This window comes from Daktulosphaira vitifoliae, unplaced genomic scaffold (genome assembly GCF_025091365.1).
Source record: "Daktulosphaira vitifoliae isolate Bord-2020 unplaced genomic scaffold, ASM2509136v1 Scaffold_3, whole genome shotgun sequence".
Classification (NCBI taxonomy): Eukaryota; Metazoa; Arthropoda; class Insecta; order Hemiptera; family Phylloxeridae; genus Daktulosphaira; species Daktulosphaira vitifoliae.
The window spans coordinates 44,564,829-44,583,613 of NW_026099574.1; the positions used below are offsets into that span (position 1 = coordinate 44,564,829).

Genomic DNA, 18,785 nt, shown 5'->3' on the forward strand with positions numbered 1-18,785 from the left:
TATGTAAAACCAAAAAGGTTCAGATCATAAAAAGAAATTATCATCTGATAGAAGCGAAAATATGTAGAGTTATTGACGTTTTTGTATTTACCAAATTAAGACAAATTGGTTTATTATTCATTCTAGAATTGCCTTTAGGGCCTCCAAAAAATTTTCCTACATACCTTAAGAAATGTAATTACGCAGGGACACCCACAGAAAGGGAAGTATCTCAGAGAGTGTAAAACTTAAGGACGATAGCTCAGATTCTCCTTACACTCCAGGGGTATATTTATAGCTAAAGAAGGTAAAACTATGCCTGAATTCATGTGACTACTCAATTAAATTCTAAAAATGGAAATTTTAGCAAAAAAATTTATCAAAAATTATATTAAAAATCTCATTAATCCTTAAAAAAATTCTAGATACGCATCAACCATATCTCTTCAAATACGGCATAATATTAATCGATACACTTATTGTTAAAAATTTAATTTTTTCAAATTATTTCTAAGATCAAAGTTATTAACTAAATAACAAAATTATTGCATCTATCATGTCATGAAAATAATGAGAAAATATTTTATGTATTCTTATAAAGAGGACAATTTTGTTATTATGAACAACTGCTCAATTACATGAAAATTATAAATAGTATTAGCAATAAGAGAATTTTCAAATTACCTTTAAGAACCGTTTTTAAAGTCAATTATGATATTAGAAATAAAAAAACGGAAATTTGTCAAAAACCCAATTCTTTTAAATATTCTAAAAATCAGTACTTTGTGCAATAATAATTTTTTTTACTGTATTTTATTAATTTATGAGTAATGACAATTTATTGTTTAATAGAGATTAATGAAACTCAAAAATTATTATAAAAATATACTTAAGTCACTCACTCAATGTTCAATATTTTTGAATGGGTTGATAAAATAGTTATTGTAACAAGGACCTATTTTTCGCAATCGAGTTTAGTTTTAATTTTAGTTATTAGGTGGTCATAATGCTCATGCACTCATATCTGTTGGTCCATTGTGCACATGTTATCGTGTTTAATACATTAAAGATCATTATAAAAATAAATTTTTTGGAACATTTTAAATTAATCTTTGACATTTCAAACATACAAAGTTATATCGTTATCATATAAAAAAACAAAAAATTGTTATTTATCCATTAAAAAAAAAAATTTGTTAGGCATTAGTCATTTCATGACTAATTTAACTGATTATGATAACAGTATCACCCTACTTATATAGATCATCTTTCAAGCACACAAAATATAATTTTTACCTCTAAATGACTTAGCAGCAGTGCTACAGGTAGGAATATCACAAAATTCACTACGAACCATTCCAACTGTCGATTGAACATAACACCAAGGTTGCAAATCAGTTCCATCTGGGTTCCTACATTTATTATGCTTAGTTAATAGAATTTTTCGAGTTTTTTCTGAAACTCGATATTTCATTGCTGCTAAAACTGTTGCATCTTCCCACGATAAACATTTATTACCTGAAGCAGTAGTGTTGGCCGCACCATTGTAATCAGAACCAGCGCCATTAATACAACCTAGAGTTTATATTTTTAAAAGATAAAATAAAATTTTGATACAGTTAAAATTAAATCCTTTCACTTTGAGACTATGAGAAATAGTTATGTAAAACTATAAGTTGAAATTTTACTCGAATTAAAAAAAATTGTTAATACTCATAAGATGTAAGGAAAACCTACTCTAGGATTGCAATACATATTATTTTTAGTATATGACCATATTTAATATATAGAGGGTCGTTCTTTTAATACGAAATACTCGATTTCTCTTAAAATAATAGTTCTTTTGTGAATTTTCATTTTATTGGTATTGTTCATCCCTTACCCCTGTGGGTGGGGGACAGAATACACCCACGGCAGTCCATGCCCGTCGTAAAAGTCGACCAAAATGGACCTAACAATGGGCAGTAACATTGTTAGTATCAAGTATAGATTTATCTATACTTGAATAGCATCCCTTATTAATAAGAGATGTCATTGCGATGCAGAAGGCAACGGGAAACCACTGCATTAATTTTCCCAAACATCAAGCAATGAAGGTCAACCATATGAATGATATAAAACGAGACGATGGGATTCGGAACCCGGAGTCCAGCAGGGGAAGACAGAGCATGGCTTCTCAGGTCGTCAGCCAGCGAAATCCATGCCAAAGCACAAGACAAAACATTGAAAATAAAATCAAAAATAAAACAATTCCAACTAAAATAGGAACGTGGAACGTGAGAACGTTGTTAAGACCAGGAAGATTTGAAGAACTTAAACAACAAATGACACTTAAACAGCTTGATATTTTATGAGTGTGTGAAACTAGATGGGGTGACAACGGAGATTTCTGGAGTGATAATTTTCGAATGATACATAGTGGAGATAAACAAGGGAAAAACGGTGTTGGAATATTATTAAACAAAGAATGGGGACTGCAAGTAGAAAATACCTATCATGTGAATGATAGAATATTACTAATAAAATTAAAGACATCCACAGTAGACATGATAGTCATCCAGGTATACTTTCCAACCTCGAATAGTGGAGACGACGAAATCGAACAAGTGTATGATTCTCTAGATGAACTGCTAGGAATAACTCGAGATAACGATAATGTAATTATTATGGGCGATTTCAATGCGGTAGTAGGAGAAGGACAAGACAATCAAATAGTAGGCAAACATGGCTTAGGAACAAGAAACATCCGAGGTGAAAGATTAGTCAATTTTTGTAAGCAGAACAATTTTCTAGTTTCCAACACAATGTTTGAAGTACCAAAAAGAAGACGCTATACATGGGTAGCACCAGGGGATACTAATCGTTACCAAATTGACTATGTGTTAGCAAAGAGCCGTTTCAAGAACCAAATAATGACAAGTCACAGTTTTCCTGGCGCGGAAATCGATAGCGATCATAACCTAGTAGTGATGAAGTACAAAATAATACACAAGAAAATTACAAAGCGACCCAAATGTAAAATATGGGACATAGAAAAACTTAAAAATGAAGAAACAAGGCAAGAGTTCCAAAACAAGGTTCATAACGGAAAAATAGCTGAGGGTATCGACCCACCATGGGAAAAAGTGGTTAATAATATTCGGAAAACTGCCGAAGAATCAATTGGATTTAGGAAACTAAATCCAAGGAAACCATGGATAACGAATGAGATAATGGACTTAATAAAATACCGCAATAAATTAAGGAAGACTGATGATTCGATGTATAGAATAATAAAGAACCGTATTACCCAAAAGTGCAGAGATGAAAAGGAGAAATGGATGGATATAACATGTGAAAAAATTAAAGCAAATATGACTGCAAATAGAATGGACAAAGCATATGGAATGATTAAACGATTGTCAAGATTACCGAAGCCAAGAAGCAAAATTGTTAAGGATATGAATGGACAACTGATTTTAGATGAAGGTGGAATAGTGACGAGATGGAAAGAGTACATAGAAGATTTGTATAAAGGTTGTATAGGAGAAAATGACATAAATATTGAAAATATAAGTGAGTCAAACAGAGAAGACATAGGGCCAAATATAACAAAAAGCGAATTTATTAAAGCACTAAGTGAATTGAAACAAGGTAAAGCGACAGGAGTAGATGACATCCCAGCAGAACTATTAAAAACGTCGGAAAAGATACCGAAAATAAGCTATATGAAATGATTGAGGAAATGTATAGGGATGGCAACATTCCGGAGGACTTTGCCAAAAGCAAAATTGTACTTATCCCTAAAAAAGGGAATTCCACAGAATGCAAGAATTACAGAACAATAAATCTCTTAACACATGCGTCCAAAATACTTCTTATCATCATAAAAAATAGGATAAGGACAAAAACCGAAGAGGAGCTTGATGAAGACCAATTCGGGTTTAGACAGGGAGTTGGTACAAGAGAAGCAATTTTAGCTCTAAGGGTACTCACCGAAAGAAGGTTAAATGTAAATAGAAATACATTTATAACTTTTATAGATCTAGAAAAAGCCTTTGACACAGTTAACTGGGCTTTATTGATGAACTCTATGAAAAGAACTCGAATAGATTGGAGGGACAGAAGAGTAATAATGTTACTATACAAGAAACAAGAGACCTTACTAGAGGTAGGAGAACATAGTGCAACAGCAAAAATTAGAAGAGGGGTAAGACAAGGTTGTTCCTTATCACCTTATCTGTTCAATTTATTTGTAGAAGAAATCATAGACAAGTATAAGAGAAACTCTAAAGGAATAAGCATAAATGGAGAAAAGATACATTGTATACGATTTGCAGATGATATTGCTTTAGTGTCTGAATCGGAAAAAGACATGCAAAAATCTCTAACCACCCTCACTAAAATATTGCAGGAGTATCAAATGAAAATAAATGCAAATAAAACAAAGTCAATGGTGGTGACTAAAGCAAAAGAAATTCCTTTAGTGAGGTTGGAAATAGATAATAACTTAATTGAGCAGGTTCAACAATTTAAGTATCTAGGAAGTACGATTACTAGCGATGGTAGATGCTCAATAGAAATTAGACAAAGAATAGCTATGGCAAAGAGAGCATTTATGCAAAAACGGCAGCTACTTACAAACAAAAAACTCAATATAAAAATGAGAAAAAATTTTGTCAAATGCTATGTATGGAGCGTACTACTATATGGCTGTGAAACATGGACCATCAATGGACAAGACAAGAAGAAGTTGGAAGCTATGGAAATGTGGACATGGAGAAGGTTGCTGAAAGTCAGCTGGACAGAAATGAAAAGTAACGTAGATGTATTAAACCAAGTAGGGGAAAAAAGAATTCTGTTAAACGTCATAAAAGAAAGAAGTGGAAAAATGTTCGGTCACCTATTAAGGCACAATTCGTTTATAACAAATATATTTGAAGGGCGAATAAATGGACACAAAGGTAGAGGTAGACCGAGGAAAGCATATATAGAAGAAATGATAAGACAAGCTGACTGTAGTCGATACATAGACATGAAAAGACTGGCTTTTAACAGAAAAGAATGGAGATCCAGATTTGCAACGACAAGGCAAGGCCTTTAGTAGAGAAGAAGAAGAAGAAGTTCATCCCTTAAGACATTCCTAAAAACATACATACTTAACTAGCTTTTAAATAAAAATTATCTAATTAAGAAAAATGACTGATCAATGACAACTTTTACACAATTTAAAGTAATAATTGGCCATGAAGAGTGAGAGAGGTAGAGGTGCTGCTATTTTTATCACTTTTCTCAGCCTCACTACTCCTCTTATCAAAATATAAAAATGTAAATGATTTCTTAAATACTGATCCAGAAGTTGTTGTCAACTAGTCTTTACTTAATTTGATAATTTTCAATTTTATAAGCTAATTAAATATATATGTAACCTTTAAACAAATAAAATTGACATCCTTATAAGACATATTACATGAATATAAAAATATTTTATAACAGATTTTTTCTCTTAGAATATTTAGTAGATTTTATTTTAGATTGAATAGTTGTAGTCCTTATATGTATTGATATCATATTAAATTTAATTTTCAAATAAATCTTGTGCATTTATCTAACAAAGTAATTTACAATTATCCAAGTTCACGCAATGTAATTAAAAATTAATGCAACAACAATAAATTCACCAAAAATTTATTTCAAGAGAATTTAAGTGACTAGTGTTAAAAGAATTACTCTGCTTATAATGTATGTATATTTGTATCAGGTGGTTGCTATTATATGAGTAACTGTTACTCTAAAAAAAATAGACTGGTTAATATTTGAATAGTTGTAAAAACATAAATAAATGGAATTAATAAAAGAAATTTTATAAAATATTTCAAATAATTATTTAATAAACATAGATATAGTATGAAAAATATGTTGGCAAGGTAAAATTCCCTTGCTAGAATTACTTGTATATCATACTTTTTTTGGGAGAAGATAATTTTTTATTTGGGATTTAGTCTTTCATCTTACAGACAAACTATTTACATGGTAATCAAATGTCATTGATCTATTAATTAAATTCTGGACTCTCAAAAAAAATTATAAAATTGAAACTGTAAGTTTTTGTTGTGATAAAAATAAAACTATCAATTCAGGTGATTATTATGTGTAGGCATAATAATCAACAATATGCAATAATATTTAAATTAATTTTTTAAATTATTCAAATAATATTATTTAAAAATTTTACTTCCATAATTATTTAAATGAATCTCCATTCAAAATTTCTGAAGTATATAAAATAGTAAAAATTTTTTACCAATATCATCAATGTTTCTTTCACAAATATATGGTAATCTATCAGTTTTGGTTCCGCAATCTATAGCCTCCCAATAATAATATTCTGAATCACATAACTTTGTACTATTGGGATTGGACGGACAAGGGAATGATTTATGTAAAACAATACACAAAGCTCGATTTGATTTAATATTAGGTGAACTAGTTTTTTTAAATTCCCATCCTGAAAAAAAATTATAAAAATAGGTAGTAAGTAAATATTACGGATTGTAGACATATAATTTACCAGGCCACCAATTGCGATGAACAAATGGATTTTCTGTTCCTTCCCATATCCATATTGGATTTCCTAAAACTGAAACCCCTACACCTGATGTAAGTATAGGTCCATCAATTTGCTGTCTATAAAGCCATTCAGAAACAAAATCATTTTCTTTCTGGAAAAATATTGATCAAATAATATAAAAATATTCTTTAATTATATAATTCTAGCACCTCACTATAAACAAAAAAATTATTTAAATTATAGTAAATATGATTATTTTTAAAGTATTTTATTTATCAGTGTGTGCGATGTATCCTACAGATAGATAGATAGATAGATAGATCCTACAGAATCCTCGCAATGTTAATTACAATAAAGAAATTCTTTAACTGTATGATCCCTTAACAACCAGTTTACAGTCATTTTTTAATATTATAATTGTGGCAAATGTTCTTAAATAATTCGTAAAAATGTTTAAGGGCAATGATTAGAAAACTTGATGATAAGTAGAAAAAATGTTTAATATAACATTGATTTATAAAATTTAATTTAGCCTTCCAAATAATTTTACAAATTTTAGCCATCTAATTAAAGGACTTTTAAACTTTAATGGAGCCAAATTATAACTGCAAACTAGCTAAAGATGGATCATACAGTTTTTTGAAGTTCTTCTTCTGAAGAAATTGAAATTGAAAATATTTTGTTTCTGTAAGATCAATTGTACCTTTGATTTTGTTCATGAAAGCTTGTTCTAAAATTTAAGTACACGCTCATGTATTCTCTCATACCACCCCCTTTTATTACTGAAATGTCCATTCATATCTCCATCTATCACTACATTCTTGTTACCTGATATTTCTTGAATCACTTCATCCATCTCTTACCAAAACACTTATTACTGAAATCTAATTTGTTCAGTCAAAGTTCCAATATTCCAAATATCTATTCTCACTTTATACCTATTTGTAATACCTAGACACAAGTTTAACCTTAAATCTAATGGAGATGCTCCTATACCAATTACACTACAAGTGTTGTGTAGACCTGTAACAAAACTGGAAAAACAGCTACATCACAAGCTGTCTGGCTGGTATCACACATTTTTATTGTTATGCCTCCTCCACCTCTCTAGTTATGTTATTTCCTCTCATCTTTCTCCTTGTTACATTCAAGATGGGATAATTCTCTTATGTTTTCTGTAGGACTCCTAATACTTTTTGATAAAATTTTACACTGGGTATTAACCTGATGCAACCTCATTATTCACATTTTAAGATTAAAAGATTGTATGTGTCAGTATTCTGATCTCCTTCTACAGGGAGTATAAGCTAAGTACACTGATACATAAATTACTGTATGGCCCACAACTTTAATAAATATGTTGTGATTATGTTAATTTAAATGACACTGTGCACAATTGAAAACTATATTATAGCAATAAAAAAAGAAATAATTATATATTTTTAATAAATAAATTATTGACTAAAGTAAATAGAAACAATCAATATTTTTAAAATGATAATTTAAGTATTTAGTAGTGGCTCTGAAAAATGATTTAATTTTTTCAAAATAAAATTTACAATGTATACCTGCGAATTGATATCAATTAATGACCCTCCTCTTTTTTGACAATGTTCTAATGCTTCAACCTTGCTAAAACCTATATCTTGAATACTTTTATTTTGTTTATCTACAGTAGGAATATATAATTTATAACATTTGTCTTCATATGATACCTCCTCAGGTTGACAACGAGATCCAGAATTGGTACGACATTTTATCCAAACTGCATCCCTTTCTACATTGCATGATTTATCTGGAAATTTATTTATTTATGTCATAAGGAATAAACCGAAAATAAATAATAATAATAATAATAATAATGTAATAGAATTTAAATTACACGAAGTAGTAAACAATTAAAGTAGTAATTATAACAAAATAAAATACTCAATTAAATTATATGAATAAATATTAGCTAAAGAAAAATAATAATATTTAGATTATAGACTTATAAACTATTGGTAAACTACTAGGGCACAATCCTACTCTATTGTTTTCCAACCATTTCCATTCCCTAGTTTTTTATTCTAAATAAAGTCTAATAATATATAGACCTATGGTTTAGATGATAAATCTATTTAGTTTTATATATCATACTAAATTTAAATTTGTTGAAACATTTTTAAGATAAAATCATCAATGAATGAACAAAAATAGTAAATATACATAGTTTAAAATTAAAATAGGCACACTTATATAAAAAATTCAGTTAATAATAAATATGATTTACAATAAAATATCCAAATTTGTTTAATCATAATGTTAGGTTGGGTTAGATTTTTTAATTTAAAAATAAGTTATAATTTTTTTTGTAGTTAAATTTTAAATATTTTTATATTTAATTAAATTTAAATATGATCACAAATAATTTTAGATTTTTGTTATCAAAATAATTTTTTATATATTAATTAAAAAGAAGAAATACCCATATTTGTTTATTTACTACTTGTTCTTTACTTCATGAATTGGATTTGTTTTAAATATACAATTACCATTTTGTAATTGACAATTATGAAAAACACTTTCTTGGCCATTACAGGACACCTTTGTAACACCTATATTTCGTAATAATTTAGTAGGATTATCAGTAGTTACAGTTAAACCTTGCCATGTTTGTTCAGCTCCTCTACAAAAACATTAAATAGATATTATTTTGAGAAACTATTAAAATTAATGAATGAAATTTTGCAATTAAAGGTACTAATAACCAAACAAGGTCAATTTAGAAAACTTTTTAGGAGACACTAAAAACATTTTTGTTTTACATTAAAATGTAAAAAACAAAACCTCTCTTAATTTCACAACAATTTATTGGACATATTTTTATAACTATGCATAAAATAATTTTGATTTCATTAAAATGATTTTTCAAACATAGTGGACGTATTTGTTTATTGCATTAATGCCTATAATTTATTAAAGTTAAAAATACCTCTTAAATCCAAGTTGCCTACAAACAATATCAGCTTTATCAATAGTCCACAAATTTGGCTCATCACAAACTACACCCCATTGGAAAGGTTTTTCCTGGACTTGTAAAAATCCTTCAGAATGTTTTGGACCACCTCGTAATCTTATTGATTGAGTACTATTTGGTTTCAAATCTATTCTAACAGAAATATTATTTTCTACTTTTTTTATTACATCTTTAAAGGGTGTATGAATAATAGAAGTATTTGGTAAATGATTATCTGATAAATCAATTGATGTAGGATTTCGTAAAACTTTAAGTTGACGATTTTCTATTGGTAATGTTTCTAAAACTGCTCGATTATCAGGCAATTCTGTTTGTGAAACTACATCACTATTACTAATGTCTTCACTAAAATTTGCTCTGACATCAAGATCTAGATCAGGATTATATATTTCAGTTGTTGCAGCAATCTCAATTACTCTGTTACATTGAACATTATAAGGATGATCACATACAGATATTGTAGGATTAAATAAGGTTCCTGGACCACAATCCATTATAAATGTTCTTCCATTTGCACAGCTTAGAAATTTAGAACAGTCATAAGGATGTGGTAGAATGCCATTATAATTATTAGGGCATTTAATATCAGAGACTTTATTTTGTAACGGATATGTTGATATTTCTGGCCTGGAAGTATATGCATTGTCGTACACATAAGGTTGGTCAACATTCTGATTGCTATATTTTCTTCCATTAGCAGATCGATCGTTATAAGTATCTTTTAAAGAAGTAAAATGAGGTGATAAAAATTGTTCTGATTCTGTGATATTAGGTATTAAAATTTGAAACTGATTATTTGATCTATCATCAACTGGCTTACTATTAGTTTGACTATTGTAAGTAATTGGGTATCCTGCTAACTGTTCATTATTTTGAAACACATTTGAGTTTATTGGTTTGTTATAAAGGATTGAATGTGGGTATTGAGATGAAGTAGGTTGTTTATAATCAGTATCAGGTTTATTATTTGAGTTCAATTCTATATTATGAGATATCAGAGGTGGATTTTGTGATTGTTCCAATGCAAAAAGTGGTGTATTTTCTGAATTTGGATATCCTGTATTAATAACCGGAACATTTTCTATAGGAGTTTGACGATTATAATTTGTGTAACTATGTGATCCATCAAAATTTGAAGGATATCTACTATTACTATTTATTTGTTGACTATTTGTATTCAAATTATAATCAGATACAGGTTCTGAAATTTGACCTTCAAAAACTTGATTACCTAATGGTACATTTGTTTGACTATAAGAATTTATATTTTGATTAGACCCATGTTTTCCCTTCAGTTGGTTACGCATCCAAGATGTTGGACTAACTAGTGTAGGATTATTATTTTCTTTATTTAATGTATTATACTTATTTTGAGAGAGATTTGAGAATTCTTTTGAAAAACGAACTTTATTCTGTGGCTGATTAATTCTTGTATGTTTATCAAAATTACTATTATACTGATTAGAACTACTAGGATAATTAGATGGAATGTTTGGATTATAATAGTTGGAATTTTCAATCGGATTATTATTGAATTGCTGAGTAGTAACTGGTTTATCTGAAAATTTATTTTGTTCTTTAGTTACACTTTGAATATTTTGATTAGAACTTAAGTCTGGATTCTTAAATTGACGTGTAGACTCTTGATTCCTAATAGGTCCATTAACTATAAAATCAGAGCCATACAAAGGTTTACTTTTTTCTGGTTGAACTCCATAATCATTCAGTATATTTGAACTGTCATGGTATGTATTTTCAACAATACTTGAACCATCTACTTGATTTCGATTATTTTTTAGTTGATCATGGTTACCAACATAATATTCTTGATTTGGTAATTGTTCATTTGTTTGGAAGTTTTGATTAGGCTGAGTGATTGAATTAGGTAGGTTTCCATTAAAACATTGAACTTTTGATGGAAAATCACATTCTAATGATTTAGAATTAAATAATGTACCAGGAGCACATGATTGAACAAAACCACGACCTTTAAAACAATTGAGATATTTTCGACAATCTAATATTATGGGATAAAGACCAGTTGTTTTTGGTGGACAGTTTTCACCATCCCATGAAGGTTCTCCTAAATTCTAAAATTAAAAATTTAATATTTAGTGAAAATATTATTCTTAATAAGCAGCAGTTCTAAGGCTTGAAAATGCAAAGACAAAGTTTATTTTTTTAAGAACAAATATAAATTTAGCCTGATGTACAGAGTTGTTACAAGAAGAGGTGTGGGATACCGGATTTATCAAGCAATTGTTTTGTTTGGGATTGGCTTACCTAAAAACTTAAAAAACGTCACACAATTAAAAAAAAATTATCTAGTTGGCAAAAATCATTGTTTTACTCTCTCCCTCCGTATTATTCAGAAATGTTGATGTATATATTAAAAGCATGGTTGTTAGTTAACCATTATTTTATGCCACTGTGAAAATTATCATATGATCACCTAGATCATTATTAATCCAAGAAAGACCAAAGAAAGAGAAAATATAAAAAATAATAGATTACAATAGACAACTTTTAAATTAAAGAATTACAATACCCAAGGGGAGCTAATTTTGGTAAAAATTAAAAGTAATAAATTAGAATTCCACGCTTTATTAAAATTAGTAGAGGTGAGAATCAGAATGAACCAATTGAATTTTGATCAATGTTATTTTATTTTGCTATGAATAGAAAATGTATAAACATAAATAATTATTTATTAGTTTATATAAGTTTCACGTTTTATTTAAAGAAGTTAGCCATTTATTTGAGAAACAATGCAAGTCTAAAAATATTAAATTAATAGAATAGTGTAAAAAATCAAACAGTTATTAAACTTTGAGATGTTGTATTGAAACAAAGATGGCTCAAGAAAAGTATTCTATGAGAAACTTGAGAGAATGTGTTTTAAAGCTATGAACTTTACTTTATTTCTACAATATACGATTCTCATAATATAACGGTGCACAACTATCCACTGTGATTTTATACCTAGACTCATCATATAACAATGAATACATGTTAATTTTTATGCACAAATAGTCTTATAGAATTTTTTTTTTTAAATTTCAAACTTATTAAGTTTTTAAATTTTTTCAACATATTGTAACTTTAATCGTTATAATGAAATTACTAATTAGTGAAATCAACATTATAAAGAGTTATAAAAATAAATGAAAATGTAATTTTAGCTATTTACTAAAATACGAAAATGGCCTCACTACAGTCTTGTATAATTTATCTTTCAGCCTCATTGGAATTTTTTTATCTCATAAAACACCAGACGTTTCTCTCCACTTCAACCACCTGCACTAAATCATGTGTCTTATAACCTCGTCAATAACACAGCTCTTTTACACAATTGACACTAAATACTTAAAACTTTCCACCTCTTCAAACACGTCCTCGCCTATTACCATTGATCTTCTCATATCACCTCGTTTGGGTTTTCTCCTTTGTCAAAACTCGTACTCTATATACTCTGTCTTACTTCTACTTATTCTTAAACCCATTTCTTCAAAAGCTGATTTCCATACCTCTAGAATTTGATTAATTTCCTCCCTATTTTCTCCTATTAATACTATATTGTCAGCAAACAACATGCACTACGGCACTTCTCTTTGAATTACTCTAGTAATTTTATCCATCACTATAGAAAATAAGTAAGGGCTTAAAGCAGAACCTTGGTGTACTCCTACTCTTACCCGAAACCCTTCTGTTACTCCTCCTACGCTTTTTACACGGGTAAAAATGTGCCATCATATATATTTTCTATTTTATTAATGTATCTTTTCGGGACTCCTTTTCTCATTAATAGTCACTTTAAAACCTCTCTCGGTACTCTATCATACGCTTTCTCTAAATTTATAAATACCATACAAAGCTATTTCTTCTTTTCCCTTAATTTTTCTATTAGTTGCCTCACACAAAATACTGGCTCTATTGTTGACTTACCAGGCATAAATCCAAACTACTTTTTAGATACCAATGTCTCATTTCTTATTCTCTTATCTATTACCATTTTCCCATTTTTCATACTATGACTCATAAGTTTTATGCCTCTATAATTTCCACACTACTGTATGTCCCTCATTTCACAAGATATCCTCTAATGTCTCTTTTGGATACTCCTCATTCAATAATTTTTTAAAATATTCTTTCCACCTTTCTTTTACATCATCATCACTCGATAGTACCCTATTACCAACACTTTTTATTCACCTTACATGATGATAATCTTTAGACTTAATTCTCTTACTTTTGCAAGTATATAGATTTCTTTCTCGCCTTCCTTTGTTCCTAGCCTATCATACCTCTTTAACTTCGCCTTACTTCTGCAGAATTATCTTTTTTGCACAAGCGTTTATACTCCATTCAATCTTCTCTTCTTTTGCTCTTCTGTCATACATTGAATTGCTTTTTCTTACTTTCTAAATATTTTTGAATATCCTCATCACACCACCAGGTTTCCTTGTTTCCTGGCATTCTACTCTACTCTCACAAACAATCTTTGTAAAGTATTCTTTACACAACTAGCAAATCTATTCAATACATAATTTTTTCTCCCTCGATATTCCACACCGTCTTTCTTTTACTGTCTTTACAAACTCTTATTCATTTTCTCCTTATATTTTTTTATTCATTTTTTCTAATATTACAAGTTATAATTATAAAACACAAATTTTCAATTAGATTAATCAAAGGCTAGAGATGTGGAGATCAGCTCTCGAAGAAAAGGGTTTAAGATTAAGTAGAAGTAAGACAGAGTATATAGAGTACGAGTTTGGCAAAGGAGAACACGAGGTACGTGAAATGAGAAGATCAGTGACAATAGGGTAGGATGTGATTGGAGAGATAGAAAGTTTTAAGTATTCAGTATCTGTTGTGTAGAAGAGCTGTGTTATTGACGAGGTTATAAGACTCAGGATTTAGTGCAGGTAGTTGAAGTCGAGAGAAACATTTGGTGTCTTATACGATAAAAGAATTCTAATGAGGTTGAGAGGTAAATTCTACAAGACTGTAGTGAGGCTAGCTATGATGTATGGTTCAAAGTGTTGGGCGGTTGGTAAGAAAGTAGAGCAGAAATGAGAATGATTAGATGGATGAGTGGAGTGACTAGAGAAGATAGGATAAGGAACGAGCATATAAGAGGGAGTATAGTTGTAGTGTCAATCGTAGATAAGATGAGAGAAAATAGACTTAGATGGTTTGGTCATGTTATGAGGAGAGAAGAATTGGAAGCTGTAAGAAGAGTTATAGAAATGAATGTTGAAAGAAGAAGAGGTAGAGGAAGACCAAAAAATAGATGGAGGGATGCTATTGAATGTGATTTGAGGACAGCTGTGTGAGTGTAGATGATGTGGGAGTGTCAAGTGGAAGTTTAGGATAAGGGTGGCGGACCTCAAGTAGTTGGGATTAAGGCGAGGAAGAAGAAGAAGAAGAAGAAGAAGAAGAAGAAGAAGAAGAAGAAGTAATATTAGATTAGTCTTATATTAGTCACAAATATTGATTTATCTAATATCAGAAAAATTCATATCGTCTTGCCCCAAAAACAACTCCAAAAAATTAGACAATGCCTATTAATAAATATAATATTCTGGAATCATGAACACATAAAAAATATATTTTTTTAATTATTATCATTATTTAGCCAATTCTCAATTATTTTTACATAAAATATGAGTAGAAAGTAGTCACCTGATTACTATTTAATGTTTGAGTTTTTTGTTGATGGATTGAAGAAGCAATAGGTGTTTGGTCAAATTTACTGCGTACATTGTTATTAATGTTTGATCCATCATTGTAATTTTCTGTAAATGCAGCCCAATTTAAGTTTTCTTCTGTTAAAGCTGGTTTTACAATACTACTAGTATCTTTGGTGATCTACAACACATATACAATAAAATACATGTTTGTCTGGAATATTTAAAATCTAGAAAATACTTACACATATTACATCATATTGTAATAATAAAAAGACTAATAACACATATAAACTCTTCATGTTGAAAAAATAATTTAACTAAACTAAAGAAATAATTTTAATCTTAGCATATTTTAAAGATAATTTACTTATCTAAGGTCAAAATACAAAGATTAAATTAAATCATTTGAATAACAAACTTTTCTACAAATTTAATTTATTGTTTTTTTTTGTAAAATGAGTAATAGCTTTATTACCCAAGGTTTTTAATTAACATACAAGGTGTTTATTTTATATTAGGATATTAGTTTTATAATTATCAATTTATTTTCTAGGTAAGATTGATTTATTTGATTTTACCAATATATATTCATGCTATCTTATTAAATTGAAAAGTAAAATATCATATTATCATTTAAAATAAAAAAAGGACACCTAAATTATACCCTAATATTATAATAACAGAAAATAAAAATTTAGCCATGACTTGTTGTATTATACTATATAATAGAATAAAATATTTTATGTAAAAGGTGTATATCATTGATAACTCACTCTTAATTACTAAACATATTATATTTATTTATTAAAAAAATACAAACTAAAGTTACAAGAAAACAGTTTAAATATCAATGGAATTACAACTACAGTTACGCAACTTTTAATGTTTGTTTAGTTTTATCTATTATGTATTGATATGGTTTTTCATGGTTGTAAGGTGTTCTTGGAATTCCAAACCATTTACGCAGTCTTGGGGATAACAAAATAAGATTTTGCGATAATCCATAAATACTAGATGTTGTCCAATATAATGTAACACCCTAAATTTAACATATTTTACACTATAAATTGAAAGTCTTGTTGCAATAATGAGAGAAGTCCACTTTCAAAAAGTTTTCAGGAAACACAAATAAAAAATTTGTTTTAAATTAAAATGTATAAAAAAGGGACTTACTTTGCTATAACTTAAAGGAAAATTATTAAATTTATCTATTGTTATATTTTATACAAAGTATTCTCTAATGTAACAAGTAATATTTATGAAAAAGTAAATTTTCAAAAAAAGTAGACTTATCTAGTTATTGTTATTGTTGCAATATTTTTAATTATACTTATTATTTTATTTATAGTCAAGATCTTACCGATGGTAAGAAATAAGAAAGAGGCAACATAAAAATAGTGAGACCACGAAATATGTTAGTAGTTAATGCTTGTTTCCGTGTAAGTTCTTTATTACGTGCATAAGTTTGAACCTATATATCAATTAAAAAATGTATAGAATAACCAAATAAAAAAAACAATAATACAGTGGTATTTAAAATTCATAACTATATACACATTTTTTATTTAACAACAAATACTAGTTTCAAACAAATTACCTGAATAATCAAAAGATTAGAAATGCACATAAGTAAAGGCAAACACATTAATGAATCAATTTCAGTTAAGTTTGTAAACCATAGAATACCACCATTAGTTAGTTCAGTAAACCTAATGACAGCTTTGAAATTCAATTAATAAAATCAATTTTAATAATATTTTCAAATGTAAATTTACCTTCATTACTAGGAGGTAGCATTAATGTAAGATTTCGAATAGCTATTGATAAACAAATCCACATTGGAAGTTGTATCCAAACTACAATACTTGATTTTGCTGGATGACAATTATCTCGTATAATTAACTCATTCCAATATTTTTTTATCTGAAAGTTAAAAATTGAATTATTTAATTGTTTTCTGAAACATTTTTCTAAATAGTTATATAATTAATTTAAAGAGTAAAATTAAAATTTATTTAAATTTTTGAAGTTAAAATATATTTTTTATATATATATATATATATATATATGTTTTTATAATTCATTGAAGGCTATATATGTAACATTTCTGAGAAGAAGGTTTCTTAACCATGGATAATCCAGAATGGCTGGTTAGTCTGCCGCTGGAATTAGCAATGACTAATCCAACTATAATCTCATTCAGCAAATAGTAGCCTGTAATCTAGTCTCAAACCCTAGATGCGTACCAAGTATTACTGTATTACTGACTCGACCTTACTATTTCTTGGTGTGGCCAAGTCGGTAAATTACAAAAATTATGAATATTTGAAATATTGAAAGTAATGAATACTACAAGGTAATGAAATTTTTTTTATACTAAATAATGAAAAATTACATTTTTCAATTAGGAAAGATTAAAAATTAGACTTACAGCTTTTTTATAAACTCTTTGTGCTTTATTAGGTGGCCACTTTTGTAATTTTACATTTTTTGCCACTTCTTTTTGTATTTCTTTCACAGTAGGTTGAAATTCTATCGAGAGATTTTCAATTTTGGCATTATTACGATGCTGCATAAAAAATAATATAGTTATGCAATATTTTACACATTTATATAATTTTATTAATAATTCTTATATATAATACTAGGTATCACCATGCATAAAATTTTCTTATTTAGTAAAATAATATAAATCCAATTTACACCCAATTTATGATTTTTTTTTTTTTAATCCCTTAAAAATTTTCAATCTGTGATCATGAATAAACAAAGAAATAACTATAGAAATAAAAATTAGTTTAATTAGTACTTCACTTCAAATACATGTTTGTATGTATAGGTATATATAATACAATAAAATGTTTAGAATTTTCAAGTAAAATTTGTATATTTTCACTTATTTATAATCAGAGATAATGAAAATTTGTCATCTTATTTAATATGAGTAATTTTATAATATAAAAAAAGAAATGAGTTAAAAACAGATTTAGATATTCTGGTAACCAAAAAAAAATTTAATAGTGCATTTAATAAATTCTATTTATAAAACTACAAAGAAGTATACAAATAACTATATCAACTATTATCTTTTAACTTACTTGATAAATAGTCAGTGGCAATGTTAAGGCCAATCTTAGAGATACAGCACTAATTATTATTGAGGCCCACCAAGATGTACCAGTCATTTCATGAATAAAAACTACATATTTTTGAGCATATGCAACAGGTGTACTATCTGATATGGTCATAAACCAAGAAGGATAAGTCACTGAAGAAATATTTCTTTTATTTGAATTTATTGAATCACATAAAAACGGATTGATTGTTAAACATTTAGCTGAATAATAGCTTAGATAACGTGTACTATTTAACAGTTGAAAAGAATTCAGACGCATACATAACATTTTAAGAATATAAACTTTAAAAAAACATCATATAATAACTAATACATAGAATAGTAAATTTTAAATGCTGTATAAATATATTTATACATATATCATATATCAAAACCGTGATACCATAATCACAGATAAAACATACA

The 18,785-nt window shown here is 28.2% G+C and overlaps 2 protein-coding genes across 2 annotated transcripts in view; both read right to left on the reverse strand.

Annotated features, from left to right (window-relative positions):
• The window catches only part of LOC126901133 (uncharacterized), a 35,410-nt gene extending 19,805 nt beyond the window's left edge, over positions 1 to 15,605 (reverse strand). Inside the window, exons 1-8 of the mRNA XM_050677383.1 lie at positions 15,487 to 15,605; positions 15,237 to 15,422; positions 9,504 to 11,638; positions 9,064 to 9,197; positions 8,098 to 8,324; positions 6,530 to 6,680; positions 6,263 to 6,466; positions 1,276 to 1,554 (exon numbers count right to left, since the gene is read on the reverse strand). Coding sequence (XP_050533340.1) covers positions 1,276 to 1,554; positions 6,263 to 6,466; positions 6,530 to 6,680; positions 8,098 to 8,324; positions 9,064 to 9,197; positions 9,504 to 11,638; positions 15,237 to 15,422; positions 15,487 to 15,543 — 3,373 coding nt within the window. The 5' untranslated portion in view covers positions 15,544 to 15,605. The remainder of the gene's footprint in view (positions 1 to 1,275; positions 1,555 to 6,262; positions 6,467 to 6,529; positions 6,681 to 8,097; positions 8,325 to 9,063; positions 9,198 to 9,503; positions 11,639 to 15,236; positions 15,423 to 15,486) is intronic.
• A 414-nt stretch (positions 15,606 to 16,019) lies between these two features.
• Positions 16,020 to 18,717, reverse strand: LOC126901138 (cytochrome c oxidase assembly protein COX18, mitochondrial). The gene is made up of 6 exons (XM_050677396.1): positions 18,343 to 18,717; positions 17,676 to 17,813; positions 17,020 to 17,167; positions 16,842 to 16,963; positions 16,605 to 16,715; positions 16,020 to 16,283 (listed from the first exon to the last, which is right to left on the reverse strand). The coding sequence occupies exons 1-6, from the start codon at positions 18,646 to 18,648 to the stop codon at positions 16,113 to 16,115; spliced, it is 996 nt and encodes a 331-aa protein (XP_050533353.1). The 5' UTR covers positions 18,649 to 18,717; the 3' UTR covers positions 16,020 to 16,112.
• Between the last annotated feature and the right edge of the window lie 68 nt (positions 18,718 to 18,785).

Coding starts and splice junctions, on each gene's coding strand:
- LOC126901138 (XM_050677396.1), bottom strand. CDS start 18,648: ATGTTATGTATGCGTCTGAATTCTTTTCAACTGTTAAATAGTACACGT. Junction 16,964..17,019: donor GCTACCTCCTAGTAATGAAG/GTAAATTTACAT, acceptor TGAATTTCAAAG/CTGTCATTAGGTTTACTGAA. Junction 16,284..16,604: donor TTTCTTATTTCTTACCATCG/GTAAGATCTTGA, acceptor TGTTAAATTTAG/GGTGTTACATTATATTGGAC.